Genomic DNA, 27,155 nt, shown 5'->3' with positions numbered 1-27,155 from the left:
AGCAAACTACTAATACGAGGTTATGTCGGTCGACCTGAAAAATGCTGGAGCAACTTACCAAAGGTTGATGGAAAGTGGAGGTTTACGTAGACGACATAGTCGTAAAGTCGGATTCGTGCGACCAACATGTAAAAGACTTGGAGGAAGTATTCAAGGCGCTACAAAGAATGGGTATGAAGCTCAACTCTGAGAAATGTGTGTTTGACATGGAAGGGGAAAGTTTTTGGGTTTCATGTTGACCCACCGGGGAATAGAAGCCAACCCGGACTAATGTCAAACCATAACCGAGATGAGAAGCCCTCAGAATGTGAAGGAGGTGCAACAAATCATCGGGCGTCTCACCGCCCTCTCGAGGTTCGTCCCTCGGCTGGCCGAACGAACTCAACCGATGGTGCAACTTCTTCGAAAGGCGACCAAGTTTTGTTGGGATGAAAAATGCGAAGACATCTTCCACTAGCTGAATGAGTTTCTATCTTCACCAACGGTGATCCAAAAATCGAGACTTGACCAACCGATGATCCAAAAACTGAGACCTGACCAACCGATGATTCAAAAATCGAGACCTGACCAACCGATGATCGTTTACTTGTCGATCTCAGATGAAGAAGTAAGTGCGGTTTGGTGCAAGAAGTCGAAAATGAGGAGCGTCTGGTGTATTTCGTCAACTGAACGCTCCAAGTGGTCGAAAAGAGGTACTAAATGATACTAGGAATTTAAGTAAAATTCCATAAATATCTCATTAATGTAATTTAACCTTTTATAAAATTAGTAAATTTAAAATTTGGTTTTATTAATATTAATGGTTAAATTACATTTTTTGTTTCTTAAAAATTTAGAGAATTTAGATCCTATATAGCAATTAGTAATTAGGATAAAATAAAATAAAATATTATTATTCACATATTTATATCAAAAGTATAGTATAGATTTATAATTTATTTTAATAAATATGAATATATTATATTTAAATATAAAAATGATTTCTCTTTATAACTAATTTTAAGGATGATATTATAATTTAGTTTTGTTTTAAAAATTATTTTTTCAATAGGTAAACATCCTGCAAAACAAAATTATATAAACAAATATATAAATTATTTAGCTTTTTTTTCTCCAAATTCTATGGCTCAACAAACAATATTTTTTTTTCTTCCACTCTCATTATGTTTTTGTTACTTTTTATTTATTTATTTCATGTTATAGTTCAATTTTTATTTTTCTTATGAAAATCAAATAAATCATAATAATAGCAATCATGATAGATATATATTTTTTTTTAATCTTGATAAAAATATGTAAATAAAAAATATTAAATAAAATTTATAATTTTTTAAAATTAAAAAAATTATGAATGATATGTTTTAGAATAATTAGAATAAAAAACATTCCGAATATCAATCTTTATTTTTATTTTTCTTCCATTTAAAGAAGAATTTAATGTTTTTATATATATATATGTAATTTGATATTTAAAAGATACGAATAAATATAAATCTATATTTCATTTAAATAAATATAAATATTATATGATAATATATATATATATAATAAAAATGAAAAAAAATCCGGATATATATGTTTTTATTAAGTACATATTCTAAGTATTTTTTTTCAACATATTATTTATATTCAAATTTAGGGGTGGTTGGTTATGGTTAGATTAATAAAATTTGATTCAATTACTTCCTATTAGTTTCATCAGTTATTTTTTTAAAAAAATTGAAATTCAAACCAAAGCAACAAAACTAAAACTAGGTTGATTATATTTGGATAAATTGATCTCGTTATACTAAAATATTAAAAAATATTTTAAAATACATAATTTTTTCATTAAATGAAATAAACATCAGTTTTATTATGATTGACTTTTACAAACTAATAGAATAATTATACAAGTATATTATATAAATCATATATAGTAATTAATAATAGGAAAAAAGCCATTGTTTTGATTCAGAATTGTATATTACAAATTTCAACCAATCATTAGATTTTATAGTTTTAGTTGATATTAAATTTACTCAAGGCTACAACTTTAATGTGTAGTTGGATAAGGTAATTTAATTGAGCAATATATTTATTTAATAAATTCAAAATTCTCTAAGCTTTTAACGAACAATATTAAAATTTAATTTTTTTAGAAAGAATTTAAAATAACTAAATAAAAAAATTTAATTTTATTAAAAAAAAAATTAAAATTTCACAGCTAGTTACTTTCTTTTATACATATATACCATTAAATTATTAAATATGGTTTAAATATTTAAATTTGACTAATATTTTTTAAAGTTTAATATTGCATTTTTTATATTTTAAAGTTTTATATTTTTAATGAAATTTTATCTTAAAAGAAAAAAGCTATTTACTTTATTAAAAAATTGAAATCTAAAATATTTTAATTGGACTATCCAAACAAAACCTTTAAAAAATTAAAAAAAAATTAATCAAATAATTTAAATATCATGTATTTTAATTTTTTTATTAAATTATTATAAACCAATTTAATTTGTTTATATTATATAGATGATCCAAATCAAAGCATCCTACAAAAGAGATATTAAAAAGATTTAATATTTACAATATCTTAAATCATTTGTTTTATTGCCTTGTCTTTGATGGACTTTTGGAATAAAGGTTAAATAACCGTGTAATAAACTTACAAATATTTATTTATTATAAATTTAAATTATAGAAAAATAATATTTATCATATACTATATAACTTAAAATACTAGTTAATTACATTGACTCAACTCCTCACATAATACTATTTACATATTTATTTCCTCATCTAGCATCCTTTTGTTTTTATTTCCCTATCTAACACCATTTTGTTTTTATTTTCCTATCTAGCACCATTTTAAAAGTAAAAAAATAAAATAAAATTTTGAATGCATAAAAAAAAATATTTTTAATGTTTAAAATATTTATTAATGAATAAAGAAATGAGTTTTTACAAAATAAAAATAAAAAAGTAATAAATTAAAAATGTTTAGTTTATTTTTTTTAAGAATTAAGAAAATACAAAAATTAAACCCTACAACAACATAAAAGTTGAGTCTATAAACATAAATTAGTATTTATTTTTATTATTATTAATGATGTAATCATGTTAATTTCAAGTAAAAAATACAGGACATAATTATAAAAAAACCAAAGTCAATTAGTATTAATTAGTAGTGGACACAAATATAATATTGAAGTGTCTACCCTAAATGCAAAATTCTAAAAAAAAACTAATGCAAATACTATACTTAATGTTTAAAAATGAGAAGAAATAAAAATGCAAAAATAAATAAATATAGAAAATAAAAACAAAAACAAAAACAAATAAATAATGACAGAAAAAATAATAATAACTAAAAATAGAAAAGATATAAAATAAAGACAAAACAAATTAAGATAAAGATAGACTTAAGTTAAGTCGAATAAAGACAATATAAATATAAGAGAACAACATGATCGAACAAAAAAAAATGTTTATATTGTCAAACAGTACACAAAAAGAATGTGTTCCAACATTACTAGATCGTCAACTTCTCGTTATTAATTATGTTTCATTTCATACAAACTATTTAATGTACCATTGAAGAAAATATTAAATGAATGATCATTTCATTTATTTTCCTTTTTATGTTCAACATATGCTTATTTAATATCGCCTTATATCTCTTATCTTTATCTTGTTTTAATTTTTTTTATATATTTTATCTTTATCTTATTTTGTTTTGTCTTTATTTTATATCTTTTATGTTTTTAGTTATTAATTTTTTCTGCCATTCTTTATTTATTTCTATTTTTTGTTTTTATTTTTATTGTTGTTGTTTTTATTTTTTATATTTTTTTATATTTTTTCTTATCATTTTTAAGCATTAACGATACCATTTGCATTAGTTTTATTTTTAGAATTTTGCATTTAGGGTAGGCACTTTCAATATTATTTGTGTCCACTACTAATTAATATTAATTGACTTTGGTATTTTATAATTATGTTTTGTATTTTTTACTTGAAATTAACATGATTACATCATCAATAATAATAAAAATAAATAGTAATTTTTATTTATAAATTCAACTTTTATGTTATTGTAGGGTTTAATTTTTTTTATTTTCTTCATTCTTAAAAATATTTAAACTAAACATTTTTAATTTATTACTTTATTTTTTATTTTGTAATTTTTTTAATTCATTAATTATATTTCTAACTATTTTAAATATTAAAAATATTTATTTTTTAATATATTCAAAATTAAAATCATCAATTTTTTTTAATTTATTAATTTTTTTTACTTTTGAAATGGTACTGAAAAATAATAAAAGAGTGATATATAGAAAAATAAAAACTATGGAGAAATAAAAATGTAAACGTGCTACATTGAGTCTAATTACATCAGCAATATAAAAAGTGTAAAATGTAAATATTAATTTAATTTTATGATATAATATTTTCTGAGTTAATTTTTAGAAATATTATCCAAACTGCACAAATTACTGGTAGTTGTGATTTTTCTTCCATCCCAAGCAAACTGATCCAATACAAAATACAATATACCGTATAAAATTGTGATGTTGGGTTTGTTTGTTTGTTTGTTACCTCACTAAACTCCGAGTTTAATCAAACGACTTGACTCGCTCGCACTCACTTTGAGCCTTCCTTCGTTCTTTCTTTCGAACCGTGCAAGAGAGAAGAGAGAGAGAGAGTTCGGTTCATCGATTGGAGGCGTGTGGCACTGACATTCCTTTCTGGAAACGATGACCATCGACTTAGATTCCATCGCTCGCAAAGTCGACGTTGATAATCGCATTCCCCTCCGCTATTACTATAGGATTGCTGATAACCTCCTCAAGCAGGTGAATCGCTCCTTCTATTTTCATTCCAAATGCTTTTCGTTCATCCTTTTCATTACATTAGGGCTTTGCAAGATTATATTCGCCGGAACCTTCTCCAACCGCAATAGGATCCTTTCGTTTAGCTTCCTACAATTAACGAATTCCTATGCCAAGGACAAACTTCAATCCTTGCGGCACCTTGTGCTTGTGACCGGGTGCCAATTTCTTGCTATTTAGGACCAGTTTCACAGGCTCGTTTCTAGCCCTAGTTATCCATCAGCGATGCACTATTTATTTAAGATGTGTTTATGTGACCACAACTTGTTCATCTCGTAGCTTGTCACATCAAATTGTTATAAAATCGATATAAAATTGTAGAGCAAAAGATGAATAATGACAAATCAAGGTGAGATGTGTATGTTAGTCGCGGAGATGGAATTGAGTATGTTGGGTGAGTGCTTGTACTCTGTTTGGTTCCCTAATACACAATATCGAAACTGTTTGGGAATATCTGTGGTTTGCTAACTTCATTATACTGCCCTGCACTAGAACTAGTTCTGAGTTTTGTGTGGAAGTAGAACAGTTTGAACTTTGTTGTGCATTAGTGGTTGCTGTCGTGATTAATGAATTTTGTTCTGTCTACAGGCTAGTATCTACAGGGAGGAGAATAATGTAGTTGACTTGTACATCATTCTCCTTAGATTTTTAAGGTAAAATATGGAAGTTTCATGGATTTTCTTTACAGTGGACTTGTTAGATTGCAGTTAATTTGAGTTAACATTTTCATTTTTTCCTTACTGTTCCTATTTTTATACTATTTTTTCAAGTTTGGTTTCTGAAACTATACCATATCACCGAGATTATCATGCTTCGCTGCCCAATGAAAGAGCAACTTATAAGAAGGTGAGAAATTCAGGTGCCACATTTTATGGTATATATGTGTGGGTGTTTGTTTTAGATTTTATTCTATTTTTTCTTATATTTGATATTTGGTCTCATTAACGTTGTCTATCATTTTTCCATCACAGAGATCACGAGCTGTATTGGATGAGCTTGAATCTTTGAAGCCTGAATTTAAACGTCGGGTGGACAAATTGAAAGACTTGCATGTAAAAGCTCCATTGCCTGAGGAAAATGGCTTCAATATGGCTTTGCAGAGTTCAGTGAATTCATCTTTGGAGTGGCCAGTTGTCAATAAAAGTAATAACTTGAATATGGATTTTAAACAGGTGAGAACTCAGATAATATTTTAGTAATATGAGGATACTGAAAGTTTGTCAATCTATTTGTATCTTTGCCATGGTATCTCAACTAGCTACAACATCAAATGCTTTAAAAAATTGTTTTAGAATTTTCTTTCTTTTTATCAAAATGCCTTTAACAAATTGTGTAAACTGCACGAAACATCCATTTTTTCTAGGTGGGCCTGAATTATAGTTCAGATTGTTTACTGTTGTCAATTTTTTGCCCCCAACATATCTGCAGCTTGCTGGATTCGGTTCACACTCTTCATGGAATTATAATAATATGTCACCATCAGATTCCAGGCCTATTGACAAGCAGTTTCAGAAACTGTAAGTTTTTCTACCCATTCATATTCTACTCTTTTGGTATTTCTACAATTTGCACTTGGTTTACTAATAAGAGCAAAATCGATTTTATCATCCTGGGAGATAAGTACATGGCCATGAAAATTTTGAATTGAGTTTCTTTTTCTTTTTGCTTCCATTTTTATCTGCAATTGAATTTTCTTTTGTGCATTTATACTTATAAGTGGATTTAATATTGCGGGCTTAATAATAGCAAATACTCCTTCCTGTCTGCCTCTCCCCATCCCACCAAGCTTCCATATTTTGTCTGCAATTGATTTTTCTTTTGTGCATTTATATGTATAATTTTATAAGTGGACTTAATATTGCAGGCTTAAGAGGTGACAGTCCTTCCTGTCTACCTCTCCCCATTCCCACAAGATAAACAAAGTAAACAATAAGCATACAAGATAATAAATGAGAGTGTTTGTTTTAACAATTTTTTCTTGTTATAGGCAGGCAGAAGATTTTATGTTTACCGCTTCCATATCTGACTGGATCAAATTCTAATGATTTAGTCATGTTCTGGTTGGTTAAATACTATTTCAATTACTTGTGTGATTTTCATTCAGCACAATTTAGTATGTAGCACACTTTTGTTTTCAGTAGCATATACGTTTCTTAATATCTTTGTGATTTGAGGAGCTTCTTGAACATTCACGGTATATTTCTAAAGAGAGAGAAAAGCTGCAATATTGAAAGAAGAATTGTGATTATTATTCTTTTGACTGCGCAGATCTCTTAGTCTACCTGCTCCAAATAAGGATACTTTGTCCAGACACTCATTTTTAGGACCAAATGGCCTTCGGGGCCAATGGCTTGGACCTAGTGCAGAAATAAAGGTATACCTGAAGTGTGGCTTTCTTGTGCTGTCTTAACGTGGATTATCTCTCTGATATTTGTTGAAGTATAGGGTTTTAGGTATAGAGGGGGTGAAGCACAGAATAGATATTGAATACTCTGTAAGATGTTATCTGTTACAAAACATATCAGCCACAACTTTAATCCTTATTTATAGTATTACAAGACTCAGTGCTAGTTAAATGAGGAAATAAATCATGATATATAAGGAAACATTGGGAATCAATTTAGGGAGATAATGTAAGATACTCGAAAGATACTATGATATATTTTTCATCTATTTTTAACAATATTGATATTCGATATTGTGCAGGTTCAATATCCAAGCAGTGATCTCACACATGCCAAGGATTCAAGGTTTGACTTTGGTATCTAATTCGAAATTGAGTTTCATGTCCTTTTTATGTTTCATGTGATTTTTTGCCGTACAAACTGCATAATTCTCATGTTACTCTTTATTATTCGTGCTTTTGTGGTCAATTTCTCCTTCAGTTACAGTTAGAATTCTTCTTTTAAAACTATTTGTGTTATTTCCCCTCTCGTTAATATGTTTTTCTCGTTGTGAGTTTGTAATGGATTCTGAGTATGAAAATATGCTGAAATTTGAATGTCAAATATTGTTCTCAGGCTTTCTGTGTTTAGTTTTGTAACTCTGAAATATAAAACATCCCACCACTTACTGTTTTTGTTGTTCACACTGATAGCCTGAATCAGGCTGGGCTGTATGACATTGTGGCAATTAAAGATGGTGATCAAGGACCAGTTACATCCACAATGGACTCAGTTCTCTCCTTGGATGATGGAAGATGGTTGCATCCTTCTGTTGAGTCTGGTTCTTCTGTTGTAACTGAATCAAGGGAGGATCCCTTCTTACAATCGCTCAACATCAAGCAACCTTTGCCACCTCCTGTTCTTGCACAGGTGCACCCAGAATGTGCCCATATTCCTCCTTCAAAAGTTGCAGATCCAAGGCCAGGACCTGCTAAATCTTCTCATGATTCTGAACATGGTCCAACGACATATCAACACCTACATATTGTAAGCCTTTTTTAGTTTTCTGGTTGAAGTGTGTGACATATATCTTGGATTTTTCGGTCATTTATCATGACTTGTTCCTATGTTGCAGCCTGTCAAAATGATGGAAGATTTTTTGAGATTAGCTTCACAGAACACACGGAAGAACTTAGAGACATGTGGTGTTCTTGCAGGGTCCTTGGTAAGAGATATTGTTATGTTGTGCACTTCCAAGTTCCAAAAAATCTCTTGGATGATGGTTTTAACAGTTTTTGTACTTGCAATTTGAATGGCTCTAGAAAAAAAGGGTATTCCATATCACGACACTTATAATCCCAAAGCAGGAATCAACCTCAGACTCGGTAAGATAATGCTATATTTTTCTTTATTAATTTATTTTACAAGCTATTATACTCTGTCCTTTGTAATCCCGTGGTTAAAAAGCTTCACTTTAAGCACTTATCTTACTCCAGCTATATCTTGACAGACAAAATATAACATTAATATTGCTTTGAGGTTGTGGTGCGCAGATGTTGTAATTGGTGAATCCTGCATAATTGGTAATTATTGGTATCTGATAAAATTATAAACATTTGAGTTGAAATGCTGCTTCAACCTCCAATGTAACTGTAAAGTAAATTAGAATTATTAGCACTTATTTTAAAAAACAACTGGTTCTTTAGTCAATTTTAATGAGTGTTACCTTGGGCTTTTAATTGGTGTTGAGTTGTAGATGAAGAATGGTAGGAAGAAAGTCTGTTGGATTGAAACATGGGCTGGATGGGAAATACTAAAGCTAATAACCTGCACAGCATAGCAGACTGCCTACATGGCAGGAAAAGGATGAGAAGGGTATAAGGTTGGTTGAGTTGGGCTAAATGCAGAGAGAAAGGAAAGTAGAAGGTTAGCATAATTTGAATGATAAATTCGGCCTTAGGGAATGGTGGAGCAAAAACTGTTTTATGGTGTTTCCAGTTTTATGTTTGAGGAAGAGTGAACTTTTCGGGTGGTTGTGATGTCTGTGATTGGGCTTTGGGCTTATGTCAGTTTATATATCAAATACCTGGGTTTCTATGAGATTGTAAAAGGACATACTGATTTTATTGATTACAAATGCAAAAGGTATAACTCATAATTGCATATTGTATATAAATGAGTAAACTCCAAATGTCATCTCAGTCCCTGTGATTTTAAAAATCCTTCATTAGTCTCTGAATTTTGAAAATGTCATTCACTTTAGTCTTTTTTGGTGCAAAATGACACTGGAAAATAAAGTAGAAGACTAAATTGAATTACTTTTTTGCAAGCTTAAGACTGACGGTTTTTTTACAATTTTTTATTACTAAAACCCCTAACTTTCACAATCTTGAGAACTAATTTAGAACTATACTAATAGATGTAGCACGTTATCAAGTACTCATTCTATTTAGTAGATTCAAAGAATTGTTATTCTCACGGTTCATTAGTATTTTTTTCCCTACTGTCTGGTATTTTTATTCAGCAATGGTGAATCTAATTGAATTTTAATATCCAGTGTCAAACATTGAACGAAGAAGAAATATTTGAAGTTCAAGACAGCTTATCACTTTTTCCTTTAGGTTGGATACATGTAAGTGCCCCACTAATCTCGGCTGTTGGTTATGCATTCTTTTTAATTATATTCATGTGTAAATATCCTTCTACCCTGTGCGGCAACAGCAAAAAACTTGATATGAAGCATTGATTTTTCTGCTTTTGTATATCTAGAATTTCAAGGCTTCTGATTTCTAGTAAAAGTAGTCGCCAAAGAAACTTTTGTTGCTGTCATGTTTAGTAAGGATAATAATTATTCATCAATTCTGATAGAGACTTGGAATTAAACTGGTTACACTAAAATTATTAAATAATTTACTTTATTCAGTAATTCCAATACGATTAATATTACACAGATAATAAAAAAGGCCAGAATTTTTGCATTTTGTGGGGGGCTGTTTGATGAAATAAAGTGGTGGGGAGTAGGGACCTCTTGTAAGAGTCAACAGGCATGCCAATTGCCAAATCATTTGGTGAAAGATTTTGGCAAAATAATTCTGATTGTCACATTTTTGCTTTTCATATTTGCTTTGAGGAAAGCAGAAAAGCATAGTGCACTTGGTGCCGCAGATGAGTTGTGGTAGGAATTAAAGGAAGAAAGTCATCCTTTGCAGTCCCTTTACCTGCTGGGACTTTGGGGTTTACTTTGATTTAAGGAAAAGAAAAAAAAATAGTAAAAAAATTGTATCTTACTAGTTGGTTCTTGGCAAAGATTTTTCTCTTTCTTTTTTCTAGTTCTTGACACCCTCTCAAATCTTTTATCTTTATTTTAAAGATGACCTTAAGCTATTACATGCTGATGTTTTGACGAGTGCATCGATAGATTTTACTCTATTAATGTGATTGAAGATAGCAAGCCTTATAATTTCAAGCAGACTATATTAGTGTTCTTTTTCTGTAGCTCTTACCTTTTGTTTTTCTTTAACCCACTTTTAGTTTACAAACTTTAAATTTCAGTATTATCTTATATCTTTCGATTTTTCAGACACATCCATCACAAACTTGTTTCATGTCTTCTGTGGATCTACACACTCATTACTCATACCAGGTAATAGATTCCACTGTAATGTCAATTTCCTGGCTTTTCACATATTTAAATATTGAAGCAGTTATTACAGCCCTCCTAAATTTAATTAGGGGGCTTAGACAAGAAACGGTGGTCGTAATGCTAGATAGTTGATTTCTAGTGATAGTGATGTTTGTGCAGTTTTTAAGAAGATACAAGAGAGTTAATAATGTCATGCACTTTAACCTAATTTGCAAGCATGAGAATTTAGGGTACAGTGTATGCAGGAAAAAGGCCTAGTAACTTGGATTATTTTAGTAAAGCCACTGGAGTATAAGCTTTTTATTTTCTCAATGTAATAGAAAAATTTGGAACAATCAGCAAATGTATATATATATTTCCTTCTAATTTGTATCTAACTGTATATTTGTGGCTTCGTTTCAGATCATGTTACCAGAGGCAATTGCTATTGTCATGGCCCCTACAGATACTACTAGGTAAGTTTTATCAGCAATTGCATGATCTTAGATTGGAGTAGGGAATGATTCACCCCTTTGCTTCTGATGGATGGAGTAAAGATCAAAAGCATATGCATGAGTTTAATGAATGATTTATTTTTCTTATCTAATTTACTCATTTTTTTCCCCATTTTGTATGTTGCTTGTCATGGGCTTTTAATTCATAGATCATGAATAATGTGCGTGTTATAATGGTTTAGTTTAGCGTTTACGGTAGAAGAACAATAGGGTTATTAGATGAATCCACGGAAAATGTATGTTAACAAGTTGCAAGTAAAATTATCTCATAGGGTTGCTACTACCCCAAGTTCCCTCCTCCCCCAAGTCCCAGCCCTGTAGCTGAACCATTTGCCTTTGATTCTACTGTTATTTGCTTGATAAATAATAGAACCTTGATAAATATTTTTCCATTACACTGTCTTCTAGGAAGTTTTCATTTCGTAATAAAATGTCTTTGGACTGTAGAAGCTGACTGATACCTACTCACTGAAATCTAGGTACTATAAGCTACCTTAACTGTTTTAAGTTTGTCTATCTGTAGGAGGTTGACCTTTGATATGGAAATTAGAAGTCTAATACTATATTTCAATATGACCCTAATATTATAAGATAGTTTATTTAAGAAGGGATGATTATGATTTTGATTTGGATTTGTTTCACTTTGGCACTAATCAGAACTATACATTTATTTTGGCACTGCAGTCCACATGGCATATTTCATCTGTCTGATCCAGGTGGTGTTTCTGTAATTCGTAACTGTCAACAACGTGGATTTCATCCCCATGAGGAATCTTCAGATGGAAGTCCAATATATGAGCACTGCTCTCATGTCTATATGAACGCTAACTTGAAGTTCGATGTCGTTGACCTTCGAGAGCGATGATTGACTGAGAGTGATGAGAGTTTCCACACTGGTTACAAGAATGGTGATTTACTGCATCTTTTCTACCAGATCGCAGCGTTATAGGTGGATTCTTTTGTATTTATGAATTGAGAATTTATCCCTCGATTTTGTATTATATCTGTGAAACCGGAGAAAAGATAGTTGTGTATATGATACTTTATACTAGGTGGTGAAGAAATTAGAAATGTAATTAATTACTTCCATACGTCACATTTTTCAGTCTTGAATACAAAACTCATACAATAATTGCGGGGCTTTTTTATTTTAAAAATAAAATATTTAATAATAATTTATGTTTTAAACTTCATATTTGATTATAAATTTCACAATATTACTTCGTTTTAGTTAAAATTCAGGTGAGATTTGTGATTTAATTTACATTCTCTGCATAGTTTTCCCTCACCTCAAATTTAAATCTTTTAAGTGATTAATAAAGGGTACTGTATTTGTTATTGATTTTAATTAAACCACTTTGTAAAGCTAATTATGTGTACATTAAAATGAAATATAGTTTTACTTTTTACTCCATTTGTTCGCTTTAGAGAATATAATTTTTTTAAGTATAGACTTATTATCATTTGTTATATAGTTAGAGGCTAAGTGACAAAAAATATAATTTTAATGTTTAGTTAAAAATTATAGACTGAGTATGTTTTCCCATTAAATTTAGGGTTTAGGATTTTTCTTTAAAATTGAAAACAAAAACTATAATCTTAATTCATAAACATTAAATTTCATGTTTTTATAGATAAATCATATTATTTTTATTTTTATTTTTTAGGAACTTAAGAACCTTTTAAATTAGAAAAATTAAAACCAAAATTAGTTTAAATTTCAGGATTAAAAATATAGTTAGACCTAAGAATTACAAAGTACATAAAGACTATTGGAATTTTCTTATACTTTGTAACTTCCCAAAGGGGTGTTTCTTTCTACACCCCATCATTTTTTCAAATTCCCAAAGACTATTTTATTTCAAAACGCAGCTTTCATGACAGTGTGTGGGTTGTAGATAGGTCCTGGAGGTTACTGCAACAAAGGTTGAGCTCGGCGGAACTCCTGGTGTGTTGATAAAACTTCATTGGTGATTTGAGGTAAAAATGAGATGTGTTGTAATCTATAATTTTAGGTTGGGTATGGTGGCGTCGGTGTTTTTGAAAATCAGGTTTTAAGAATGAGTTCCATAATTTATATTTTGGAATGGGAAAATGAATTTCAGAATTGAAAATCCATAAACGAATAAATGCATTCTAGAATAGGGTGCGCAAAATGAAAAGTTATTTGTTAGAATGGGATTTCCAAAAGCGAAAAAAATTTCAGAATGGATGATCCTAATGCAAAGTTGTCTCCCATAATAGGCATTAAAAAAAAACTCTCAGAATGATTTTCATTATTTCACGTTTTTTATGGGTGCACGAAGAAACATGAGTTGGCAATTAATTTCAGAAAAGGGGAAAGTGTTGTCTATAAGCATAAAAATGTTTCACCATTTTATTAATGTGACAATTGCTGCACAGAGAAGCGCAGGAACCAACACTTTTCCTTCAAGCGGGTGCATATGGATTCAATTTGAAATTCATTTGAATTTTTTTATATTTAGTTTAAGTTTGAATTTCAATTAATTAAAATCCCGAATATATATATATATATATATATATATATATATGTATATATATGTATGTATATATATATATGTATGTATGTGAGAGAGTATAAATTCAAATTATTTTATTTTGAAGGATATACTTTTTCGACAAAGTTAACAAACTTTTTTTGTGTGTATTATTTTTTCTCATTATTTTTGTTTATAAAATTTGTTTTTTTTTTATCTTGTAATACGAGAATCTATGTATTTTCTATGTACATTTATAATACGATGACTAATAATTTGTCAATTTTTTTATCCTTAATATTAGTTTTTAATGAATAAATAACAATTTATACAGAGTGGTGATACTTTTAACTCTCTTACTAAAATTACAACCAGTTTAAAACCACAAATATGTTATCTGATTGGTTGTAAACAATATAATTATAAAATTATGAGTCGCATGTTAGATTTGTTCTTAATAAAAGAAGGGTTGTCAAATGGTAATGATTTTCAAAATATATTTTTTTATTTTATAAATCAAGTCATGCATGTAAAGAAGCTTTTAGATTATGAATTCAACTTTGTAAGTATGCCATACTTTTAAAAAGAGACATGCAATCTAATATAATGTTTCTGTTGAAATTGAGCCAACAAAGTTTCAGTAATTTTAGTTGAAACTGATTGAGGTTTTGTCCATAAGGAAGAACAAATATTAACAAAATTAACAATTTAAAAATTATCCTTGACTAAAAAATTCTTAGGATGGATATTGATTTTAATTTTTTTTAAATTAGAAAAAACAATCCATATCTAATTATTTAAACTAAATTTAAAATATAAATTTACATCTGTAACACAGCTATTAAGCGGATTTAAAAGTGATTTTGACTAATGTTATTTATTATAAAAAAAAAGGAATAAAAGAGATAAAAGAAAGACAAATAATATGAGAAACATATTTCTTCTGCTCTTCTATTAAAATAAAAGTATAGGCCAGAATATATAGAAGCAATATATTCATTTTAGGTTTAATGAAAAAGATAAAAAAAAAAATGTGAAGAGCAAATAAAGATTAAAATTAAATAAGAACAAAATAAAGACTAGATATTATAAATAAAAAAAAGTTAAGAATTAGAAATTACAAATATTAGTTTTCATTTATAAGTTTTATATCCATATCCTCTCATATTATTTAATAATAAATTTGATTTTTTTAACATACAATTTTTTCGTCCATTTCATACTTTCTTCTCTTACCCATAACTATAATATAGTTACTAAAATATTCTTGTTTATTATTCAGATAAAAAAAAATCACTTCTTTCTTCAAAAAGCTTTCAAATTTGCTTCTGGAATTGTCTATACAAAATGCATTATGAATTTGTTATTTTTAGAAGCTTGTAATTATTATTTTAATAAAATTTATGAATGAGGTAATTTATAAAAAAAAAAATATTATTCTGCACTAGGCAATCTGAAACTATATTTCATATTTTGGATTATATAATATAAAATATTTTTTGAATTACAAAATTGAAAATATATTTTAATTATGTAAAAATATATTTTCAATTTTAGATTGTATAGTTGAAAATGTAATTTTAAATTGATTATGAAATGATAAAGCATATGAAGTTGGTTATTTTTTATGTTATGAAAGTAAGTGAAGAAAATATGGGGTAAAGAAGAAAATGTCTTTTTTTTACAATTTCTCACTGTAATTAGTGACGATTTTGTTTAGCTTTTCTTAATTTTTTTAATAGGTGTTTCTTCCTTTAATCTCAACAAATTTCTCCGTGCAATCCAATCAATTTTGGAAAAAGATTGTTTTATTTTATTTTTTTAAATGATTTTTTGATTATTTTTTGGAATATTTACAGAACTTACTTTCCAAAATTCATGAGTATATTTTTAGAAAATATTTTCCAAAAAAAAATTTTCAGAATAAAATTTATGAAATAAATTTTTTAGAATATGTTCTAAGAACTTTCAAGAATAATAATAAATTAGATAAAATATTTTAATTATTTCACTTAATTGATGGGTGCAGGAAAAAATTTGAAATGGTAAAAGAAGAAACACTCTTTTTAAAAAGCACAACACTCACATAGGTAGGTGGCTATTAAGATGCATGATAGGGATACGAGTTAAGAAACGGAAACTAAGAACATAAAATTATTAAAAAAAATCTTACAAGTTGAAGATTAAATTATATTAACTTTTGAAAAATGTTTAGTTAACAGTATCTATTTTTTATAATTATTTATTGAGAAGTTTACATATCAGAATTATATTAGGTTCTTGAATAGGGTTGAAACTACATTTTTCGGTCGGTCTATATCATACTCCTTTCTCTTGAACGAACTCTTGTTACTCTCGCTTTTCCACTCCTTTTCTTCTTGAATTTCGGACTTGGATGGTATCTGCAAAAGACACTCCGACACTAAGACAAACTTCGACACTCAATATTTAGTATTAGATGATTATGTATCTGATCCTTTGGAATCTATGTTTACTTATATGATTAGTATGGACTATTGAACCTAATAAAAGCAGATTAACTAATACTGGATCATTAATTAATCTAATTATTCAGCCGGCCTGGTCCGATTCCAAAATCATGTCGTTAGATCCTTTGGACCTTACCGATAAACATTACATGCTAATGATAATTAATTTTGAATGAATTAAAATATTTCGAACATGAGTTTCTTTTATCAACAAAGTAGTTATTTACTGTATTATTCACAACCTGCATAGCCAAATTCCTCTTTTTTTTTCGACAGTATTTAACTTCTCTCTTTTTTTTTAAAAAGAAAAGCTATATTTTTGAGTTTTTATTCATTAAAGTAAAATACTTTTATTTTCACGATAAGTTTTTTTATATCTTTCCATAACGTAGTAATCGTTATATGAGCTGGGTGTGATTAACCTTTCTAAGTACACGAAGGAAATAACAAAAGTCATTATTTGATTTGTGTATAAATAAGGTAGAAAGAAGAAAAAAATTACATATTTCCATCTACAGATTCTGCTCTCTTTTTTTTTATTAAGAAAGGAAGAAAGTGTCTTATTAACTATCATTTGTGTATATTAACTTTTATTGTTGAAAAGTTGTCATTTTATAATCATAAACTTTCTTCTCACACTTTTTTTCTCAAACAAACAAGTGGATTTTTTTTATCAAACAACTAAATTTAATAAATCGTTAGCTTTTGGTGAAAATAAATAATCTTTCATAGGGAGTCATAATTATATATCATCTTATTATGTTTTTTATAAGGATATACAATTACTAAAAGAAGGCAGTCTTTTCATTATAAAAAAAACGCAATATTTTTATATTTACATCTTTTAATAAGTAGGCGTGTGTACTTTCTTAAAAGAAAACAAAATTTGATATTTGCATCTTTTCTTTTTAATAATTATAAAACTTTATTATATTTATTTTTTTCTAAAATATTTCTCAAACAAATCTCTGAGGTACTATTTAAGCAAATTCTCCCTACACCTTTGTACTTTCTCTCTAAACCTTCATATTTTTTATAATTTTAACAATATCTTTATGAGTATGATGAATAGTGTACTATCTTCTTTTTCATTTTCAAGTAATGATGGTTGCTAATAGTGACTGACGGTGAATGTTGGTGATTGAGGTAAATTTTGTGGTATTTTTATTGGTGGTGGTTGTATTTTTGTTCGCTTATTTTGTTTTTTGAAGGAACAAAACCTAAAAGAAAAAAAACCCATCAAGATGGAAAAATGAAGTATTAAACTAAAAGAAAAATTATCTTCGCACTGGAAACGTCAAATATAACGAATCTTCTCATCAACCATCTCACATGTTCAAATGATGAAACTACTATCTCTCTATCAAACGATGCACTTGGAGCACTGTGGCTAGAAAGGAGGTATGTGAATGGAAGTATGGAGATGGAGGGATGCACGTGAGATTATATTAAAAGATTATATTAAAGAGTGAGATTATGTTTCATTTAGAATTATTTAAAAAGTTAAAACCAATTTTTTACAATGAAAAAGATTAGAAAAAAATATGCTAAGGTGGAGAAGAATTTGCCTGTTTTTATGTATCATTAATTCATACTTCAAAAAGAGGTCATCAGAGTCTCTCCTAGATTAATCTCGTTCAATAAATTACTAAAGTTGGTACAATATCTTTCAATGTTTTTTTTTTTTCATTTATACATACAAGAATAAATTACTTTAGAATTGTGTCAAATTTTATTTGTAAAATAGGCATAATTCATTCGGTTTCACAATCCTTGACTAAGATTTCAAAAGACAGGCTTATACTGATGATCATGATAGAAGTATATTTTATAACATTAAATGATACTATTATTATTTTAACAAGACAATTATATTACTAGATTGAATTACACTGTGTAACACTAGTAGACATTTGACAAGACATTAGACATTTGTCTATTGTCTCTCATAAGTAAATATATAAAACATAGACATCATGTTGAAGTTATTTATAGAGATGCCACGAGGAAGGGCGATGCACACACAGTAACTATTATAATTCAGTTGGAAAATGCTAAAAATCAAATGTCACAGCCAAAAAAACCACAACCTTTGATTGAGGTGTGTTGTTACAATTGCAGGATTTCAGCAACAAAGTCATCAACCAAAGAATCAAATATTTGGTCTTCAACCACTGCACCAAGTTGAAAAGTATCAACCTCAAAATCTAGCCATTGTCCATATTGGATGCTCATGTCCCTATCTACCAGTTCATCCACCATTGAGTCCCCCATGTCCCTCCAACTTGAAATTTCCTTCCACACTTCCCTTGCCAACCACTCATTTCTTCTCACCATTGCAACCCCTTTTGCCCACATTTTGTAACCCCCACCAACATAACGCCTGCATCTCAAGTCCAAACACTCACTCACACAATCAAATATAGCTTTCCTTCTTATTCTACACTCGCCACCATCACTCTCAAACCTTCCCCTTCGATTTTCCAACTGGTTGAACAGATGAGGGTTCACAATGTCACGAGCTCTGCCAAGAGAAAAGTCCATGTACATCAACTCCACATTACACAATATATCATTTACATAGTCTAACTCCCATGTACTTGATTGTCCAAACTTCATTTGGGAACATGTACTTGATTGTTTCCTTGGCATGGTCCAAGCTGATGCTGAATCAAACAAGTCTGTATAGCCACTTCCTGAGCTCACAACTTGCTTCCTAAAAGTAGATACAGTAGTGATCACGGGCATGTACCTTGTACAAAGGTGTTTTAAAAATTGTTTTATAAACTAGTTCTACACCACTGAATACATTACTGAATAAACAATCTCTCATTCAAAATCTATTGAGTTTTGAAAATTGTTTCTAAAGCAAGTTTTTTTAAAAAAAAATAAAAAATAAATGAGATGTTTTTTCATTTTCTTCTATCTTCATCTTGTTCAACATATCCCTCAATTTCACACGGTTAGATCCCTGTGTCTTACACCCTGTTTACCAGTTGTCTGAACAACTTTGTTAAGTTTTATTTATGACAGCAGTTAATGAGAATATAAATAAAATGTTCTGACTCATTAAATAACTAATTTTAAAAGAAACAATATAATGTCTTGTGTTCAAGCAGAAACATGATACCACTTGTACCTCCTTTTTTGGTCTTCTGAACTGGTAGCATTTGCGCTGAATGGAGATTCACAGCTTTCAGTAGAAAAAGAAGGGTCAAGAACAGACATTGGACTCGGCTGTCCTGAATTGAATAACTCTGCTTCCATAGGATTGATATCATACTCCTCCATCTCATGAAGCTGTAAAATGTGATGAGTTGATTACCATTCAATGGTTATCATAAGGAATATTATGCCTCCAACCAAAGCTAGGCTGAATCCATATATAAGCAATTGATTCTTTCACTTGTATTATGTTACAAATTGTAGTTTTGTTCATATGTTATTTTAACACCCCAAATTCAGTTCCACGTTAACTGAATAAAAAAATAGTGATTTTGTGATTTGAGCTAATTAACCTTTTTCCTCCTGGGAAATGGGGAATTAATTAATCTCTTTCAAATTTACCCATAAAGTAAGCAAGCCTAACTTCTCATATTGCGGAAATTTAACTAGAGTCTTGATATTATGCAATCATGCTAGAAAAAGGATAATAACAACAAATGCTAAAATATTCTCACATACCCGAAGCCTATGCTGGGATGATAATTCTGGAAGACAGGTACGGTTACTGAATAACTTATCTGTCAACATCATGTCTTTCTTCTGTTGCAACTGTGGAAAGAGGTTAACTGAATTAAGAGTGGGAACCAGATCTTTTGATTTTGGTGCAGTACTGGAAGGTGAGCTTGCTTCGAGCGAGTCGTCACAAGAGTTCCCAATTCCATATGTTAACTCCCTCAACTTCTGATCCAAGAGAATACCTAAGGCATCACCACCAATTGCATTGTATCCTACTGGAGACCCTGCATTGTCAGTTTCAGTATCAACGAACACTCTTCTCATATGCTGATCCATGGAATTTAGGCCAGATGTCTCAAAACCAGAATTGATTCTTGTCAATGGCATGCTAAATGTGAAGGAAACTACATCCGTGTCTTTCTTTTTTACTTCTTCAGCCCCACCATGGTATTTATTACCAACTAGATTAGACTGAACAGGCTTCTGTGATTTGTCAATGAATAAATTATCAACAACCCTACCATTCCAGTCCCTGTCTGTGGACCTCTTCTTCCTTGGGAAATTGTTTGTACGAGTATACAAGACTTCCTTTTCACTATCTGTCACACTCGTTGATGAATTTTTGGGCCCAACTTTAGATTTTGCAATGGATTTATTGCTAGAGCTTCTATGTCGTCCACCTGAGGAATCCCCAGTCACAACTTTTCTACCTTGTGAATTGGAAATCAATGGCTTTGATGGAAGTTTGTCTCTATCCATTGAACAATTCTGTTTCTGATTATTCTGCCTGAGAACACCAGAAGCATCTTGACCAGAGGATTTCACGTGCAAACTTTTTTGAACATTAGCCTTCAGAGGCTTCTGGGAATTTTTAGTGTCACATTGTTCTCTCTGCTCCACCAAACTTTTTCCACTACTAAAACTCAAGCCTTCCCTTCTTTGGACATTCACTTTTGCTTGGATTGCAAGTGATATAGACTTCCCTTTATTTTTCGAATAACAATCTTCTTCTTCTACTTGAGTAGACGATCTTACAAGTGTATCTACAAGTCCATTCCAACTTTTGTTCAAAGATTGTCCTTTTAGATATTTGGCATCATTAGACTCAGTCAACCTTTGAGAAGATTCAGAAAGCCTGGTAGTTCTAAGAGAGGTTTCTCTTTTTCCTTTTGTATCTCTAACTAATGAAGATGAACTAATTAGTTGTCGCTTTTGTGAAGCCTCCACTTTTTCTTTAAGGTCTCTAACCCTCAATGATACTGTTGATGATGCTACCAGAGGTGTTTTAGCCTTTGTAGCAGCTTGGCGTCCAGGTTCAATAATTCTTGCTGCAGCTTCCATTATGTATGTAGCATTATTTGATGGAACAAAACGAGGGTTTTTAATTGGGGAGAAAAGTTTATGGTGTGTAAAGGGAATAGATTTAGCTGATTTGGGAGGCATTACTTCTGTTTGAAACTTTTCAATCGGCCTGCTACGGGTATGTAGAGGATTTGCCTCCATGAAGTTCCTAGAAGTCCCCTCAGCTTTTTCAACCAACTTTCCAGAATATAGGATCTGATGGTCAAGAAGATGATTGCTCCAGTACTTAACATCTTGAATGCATTGGCTGTCATAAGATGGAGTAGAATGTGGATCAGAAAAACTGGAAGAGGGCAATGAATCTAATCCCATAAGCCTGGCAACTACACCAGGGGCCCTTGTTCCACATACTTCAGAATCTATAACAGATGTAGCACAGCTATGATCAGCACTATCTCTACTACTTCCCCCTATTCCAATTTCACCATCTTCGTCCACCTGAAAGAATTAAACAAGAAACCGCTAAAGATTCATTACAAAAAATATAAAATACTATTTGGGAGCACAGTTTATAGTGATACCAGATAGGTAAGCATCGTTGCCAAGTTGCCATCAACTTTTCTTCTTTGTTTCAAGGACTCTGCAAATGGTGAAGAAAAAAGAGACAAAAAGAAAAACACAACGAGTTATAGACCGATAAATTTGTATACAAGTATAACAAGACATAAACACTCATCAAATTCTAAATAAGCAGTGCATTTACCCGGCGTGGTTGTAAATAATTTCTTCCGTGATTTTGAGGTCCAGTCAAACATATGGAAAAAGCCACCTTCATTTTTCGCTCCTTCTTTTTCAACTCTCATTTTCAAAGCTGAATTGAATAAACCTTTATGCTAAATTGGTGAAACAAAAAGAAATGTGAATGCTTTTAGTCGAGCAAGAAATATAATCTATAATCTATATAAATTTAAGATGTGTTTGGAAATGGATGGAATGAAATTGTGATATTATATAATGGAAACGAGGAAATCGTCTATTCAATTGTTTGACAAGCAAAATAAATAAATAAATTAAAAAGAGGCATTGAAGAACAGAATATATTCCATGAGGTTCAGTCCCATTCTGTTCTAGAAATTCAATAATCCAAACAATGACAGCTACTACTATTTCATTCTTTCTCTTTCCATAAATCGAAACGTAGAATGACTTATAGGTAAGCATGACTCAATCTCAATAGATACACACTAGGTAACAGATTGAATTAATCAATTACAACTAATGCAATCTAAACCAAATCATTACATGAAAACAAAACGACCAAAGTTTCAGATGATCATGTTTAAGTTTCTTTCGAAGGTAAAGCAAGAGAACACGAGTGGATCAAATCTCTTTGATCATCGTGTTACCAGAGTCAAAACCATAATTTTTCACTTCTCAGACAATAGAATCTCACACGGTTCTGGGTGCTACTCAACTTACAAACTTGAAGGTAACCAACAGCCATAAATATCTAAGAAAAACTAACATTTTTTTAATTATCCATAGTGGAAAAAGGGAAATATCTGCTTATATACAAGCATTACTTATCTTTCTCAACCCGATTAAAACTCTTACCCCATCTATGATGTGATGTTGTCACCTTTAAAAATGTCCTCAATTACAATCACAACAACAATTAGATACCCCACAAAGCCAAATTGAGGCCATTGAACAACCAAGAAGTGAAACGCAACAAAGCAAAGCAGCACAACTGAATACTGAGAGATACAACAGGGAAGTGCAAGTGCATCCAATTTGATAAATCGTCAACACATCAGTAGCCAAATGAAAACACAACAATTTGAAAAGCCAGAAAAAAATGAGGACAAGAACCCACAAAAAAAGACTAAGAAAAGAACAAACTTTACAGTGGCATTCGAGTAAGAGCTTACGTTAAGAAGGCGAGATGGATCAAGAAAGCATTGCGGTGTTTAAGACACGATGAAGCTGTTTGTATTGGCATACATGGGAAATGGGTAAATGCATCAAAATTGAGGTGAACTGAAGAAGGAAGTGCCAGCTTCAGTGAGATTGTGCAGTTCAACGTTCTAGTAGTAAACGGAAACAGAAATTAAATGCTTTTTATTTTCAAAGAAATTATTGTTTGAAAAAAAGAGATCTTTTTGGCATAATTGAATGTGAGAAAATGGGAAACTTTCTAACGTCTCTCTGCGAGCGATGACATTTCAAATTCCTAACTGGGAAACAGGGTCCATCATTTGACTCACTGCCACGTGTACAACATCTTTGTTTTGTGTCTCTTTCAAATTATGTCACCCTGATTTCTTTATAAAAAAATATACAATATGATTGGAATATAAAAATATATATAGAATATTGTTAGAAACTTAAATTGAGATGCAACATAATTTTCTTTCAACTTTAATTTTTTTAATAACATTTATTAAGTTAAATTCTTCTTTTAAAATACTTCATTTTCGTATTTGACATGGATAAAGTTACTTTTTAAAGAGTTAAAACTCATTTAAAATGAGTTATAGATCTTTACACAAGTATAATATTATATAAAGCACTTATTAAATATGTTTAACCAATAATTGTTCAAAAACATGGTAAAATTATTACAATATTTTACGGATATTTATTTTAATTAAAGCTTACAAATAAAATAAGCTAAAAATAGTTATTAATGATATATATATATATATAAATAACTCTATTGAGTTATTATTATAAATGTTTATACCATTTTACATTATTCTTACTGATATCATATAATAAAATTAATTTTTTTTATCATTATTAAAAAAATAAAAAAAATAGAACATAATTATAGTACTATATATTGTATTTATCTATATTCTAATTATGAATTAGCAAACACTGCAAATTTATTAAGTTTTATAATAATTACTTTAAAATATAGGTGTATATTTGTTTATAATGTTATCTAATCATATAGTGACATATTCTAAATTAGAATATAAAATTAAAAAAAAAATCTATCAGAAAAAGTTAGTAGGTGATGTTAGACCATATAATGTCTTCATTAAGCAACATAAGACAGGTAATATATCATTTGTACCGGTCGAATCAGATGACCGAAGACATGATCGAATATTGGTTACAACATAATAAAGATACAGTTACAACTAAAATTGAATGGGTCAAAGACACATCATGAGATACTCGGGTAAATATCTCAACACAACGATAAACCGTAAGATACACTCCTACGATTTCAGGGAGCCACTGCACACGTTCTGACCAACTGATTATCTGGCTCACACAAGTAGAGGCCCAAGTCAACCTATAAATAAAACTTCTAAAAGGGGAAAAGGTATGTTTTTCACATTCTAATAGAACACACCAACTACACTAGCACTAACTTGAGCATCAGAGTGCAATTGCAAGTACCCCCAATCGACAGAGCACACACATAGCAAGAGGAAGAGCTTCGAAGGATTATGAGACTACCAACACGTCATCGAATTGTGTACGAGTGGATAAGTATTATCTAGGTCCCGTCATCCATACAGGTACAATTGGCGCCCACCGTGGGGCTGAGGTGATTCTTCAACTTTTCAAACACAAAGATCTCAACAAACAACAATGGTATCTACAAGGAACAACACGAACAATGACAACATGGCAGAAGAACAAATCGTGACGATCCAAGCCCTCCAAGCTCAGATGGAGGAACTACGACAGAAGGGAATAGCGGATCAACTACGTCATGAAGAGGATCAACGTAAACAAGAAGAAGAGCGTCGACAGGTAGATGAGGTGGCTCATTTAAAAAAACAAAATAGAAAGTTGTTGCAACAGCTTGGAGAATCTGTTAGGGAGGAACAATCCCACACGTCTAGGCCACCAACTCATCAAACTCATCAAATCCATCAAACACATCATACCTTTCTTACACATCCACCCCACCAAAGTTCTAAAAATATCGTTCTCAACAATGAGAAAAATCCAAAAGGCCACCCTTTCACGGATGACATAATTGCTGCGCCACTTCCTCATAAATGGAGAGGCTTAACTATGACCCTTTACGATGGTTCTTCTGACCCGGACAAACACTTGAACATATTTAGGACCCAAATGACTTTGTACACGATCGACCAGATGATATGGTGTAAAGTCTTCCTGACATCTTTTCGGGAAGGTCCGTTAGGATGGTTTACTAGACTTCCTGCTAATTCTGTGGCGAATTTTAAGGTTTTGGAAACGAAATTCACCACCCAGAATGCTATGATCAGACCTCACCGTACTTCATCCATGTCTCTCCTCAACGTGGAACAAGAAAAGGGAGAGTCCTTGAGAACCTTTATGGAAAGATTTAGTAAAGTCTGTATGGGGATCAAGAACTTGAATCCAGAGATAGCAATGCATCACCTGGTCTCGACCATACTCCCTGGCCGATTCACCGGAAGCCTTATAAAACAGCCGCCACACGATATGGATGAATTGATAACAAGAGCTACAAAATTCATGCAGATAGAATACCATATTGATTATCACATGAAAACGTAGGCAGAAGCTTCTGAAAAAGAAAGGGAAAAGAATAAAGACATATGTCCCCCCATGACGGGGATCGATCGATATCGTTCGAACCGATGTCCTCGTTTCCATAACCCCCTCTGACAGTACCTAGAGGAAAAGTTCTAGACGAAGCCTTACAAGCTGAACTTATCCCAACACTCACACAAGCATAGATACCACGCAATGCCGACACAACCAAACCTTGCCAATATCATTGCAATTATGGCCACACGACCGAAGGTTGCCAAGCGTTAAAAGATAAAATAGAAGAATTTGTCCAAGCCGGTCACCTTCGCAAATTTATTAGAACGTCTACCGCCACACCACGATCTCCCCAGCGTGATACTGATTACTTTTCCAAAGACAGAGAATGCTCTGGACGAAGAGACACTCGAAGCCGTGATGATTATCGTCGTATGACACGAAAAAAACGAAGTGAAAGTCCGGTCAGACGAACCCGTCCTCAGAGTGAAAGCCCCGAATGAAGAAGTCGAACTAAACAAAAAGTTCGAGAAGTCATTAACACTATTGCTGGTCCAGTTTCGCTCGGTGCACCGGATCAAGAAATTAACTATATCGCCGGAGGATTTGCGGGTGGCGGATTCTCCAACTCTGCTAGGAAAAAACATTTAAGGGCAATTCAATTCGTTCACTCTACTTCGACACGTAAGCGTCCACATATTCCTCCAATCACGTTTACTGATGATGATTTCACTGCAATCGACCCAGTCCAAGATGACCCCATGGTCATCATTGTGGAGATAGACAAATTTGCAATTGTTAAGGTTCTGGTGGATCAGGGCAGTTCAGTCGACATTCTGTATTGGGAAACCTTTAAGAAGATGCAAATTTCTGAAACAGAGATACAACCTTATGATGAGCAGATAGTGGGATTCTCAGTAGAACGAGTGGACACCAAGGGATACATTGATTTGTTCACTTTCGCTGATGACTCTCTAAGTAAGACAATTAACATCTGATACCTATTGGTTAATGTCAACACCTCTTACAACATACTGCTCGGATGTCCTTTTATTAACAGGTTAAAAGCTATTGTTTCTACCCCTCATTTGGCCATGAAATTTCCTTCCGTTACTGGAGATATTGCAACAGTACATGTTGATAAAAAAACTGCGCGGGAGTGCTATGTAGCTAGCCTAAAAGTTGAACCGACCAGACGGTTGTATACTACAATGAACGACTGATCCCCCAACAAAAGAGGGCGGTCACTAG

General features: G+C 31.1%; 2 protein-coding genes across 3 annotated transcripts; one reads left to right on the top strand and one right to left on the bottom strand.

Annotated features, from left to right (window-relative positions):
- Positions 1 to 4,564: 4,564 nt before the first annotated feature.
- AMSH3 (associated molecule with the SH3 domain of STAM 3) lies at positions 4,565 to 12,539 on the top strand. The gene is made up of 14 exons (XM_068607399.2): positions 4,565 to 4,850; positions 5,475 to 5,539; positions 5,657 to 5,732; positions 5,858 to 6,058; positions 6,315 to 6,403; positions 7,155 to 7,260; positions 7,593 to 7,636; positions 7,984 to 8,317; positions 8,406 to 8,495; positions 8,593 to 8,655; positions 9,828 to 9,902; positions 10,851 to 10,913; positions 11,316 to 11,368; positions 12,092 to 12,539. The coding sequence occupies exons 1-14, from the start codon at positions 4,752 to 4,754 to the stop codon at positions 12,270 to 12,272; spliced, it is 1,539 nt and encodes a 512-aa protein (XP_068463500.1). The 5' UTR covers positions 4,565 to 4,751; the 3' UTR covers positions 12,273 to 12,539.
- A 5,814-nt stretch (positions 12,540 to 18,353) lies between these two features.
- On the bottom strand, positions 18,354 to 23,599 carry LOC137806991 (uncharacterized). 2 transcript variants are annotated; one of them, XM_068607398.2, is made up of 6 exons: positions 23,309 to 23,599; positions 22,141 to 22,270; positions 21,959 to 22,017; positions 20,079 to 21,875; positions 19,534 to 19,694; positions 18,354 to 19,110 (listed from the first exon to the last, which is right to left on the bottom strand). In XM_068607398.2, the coding sequence occupies exons 2-6, from the start codon at positions 22,238 to 22,240 to the stop codon at positions 18,504 to 18,506; spliced, it is 2,724 nt and encodes a 907-aa protein (XP_068463499.2). In that variant the 5' UTR covers positions 22,241 to 22,270; positions 23,309 to 23,599; the 3' UTR covers positions 18,354 to 18,503. The 2 variants fall into 2 exon arrangements, with proteins under 2 accessions (XP_068463499.2, XP_068463498.2); XM_068607397.2 differs by having other exon boundaries at positions 18,354 to 19,146; positions 23,309 to 23,546.
- Positions 23,600 to 27,155: the final 3,556 nt, after the last annotated feature.

Source organism: Phaseolus vulgaris, chromosome 3 (genome assembly GCF_051622355.1).
Source record: "Phaseolus vulgaris cultivar YP4 chromosome 3, ASM5162235v1, whole genome shotgun sequence".
Classification (NCBI taxonomy): domain Eukaryota; kingdom Viridiplantae; phylum Streptophyta; class Magnoliopsida; order Fabales; family Fabaceae; genus Phaseolus; species Phaseolus vulgaris.
This window is presented reverse-complemented; position numbering and strand designations above follow the sequence as displayed.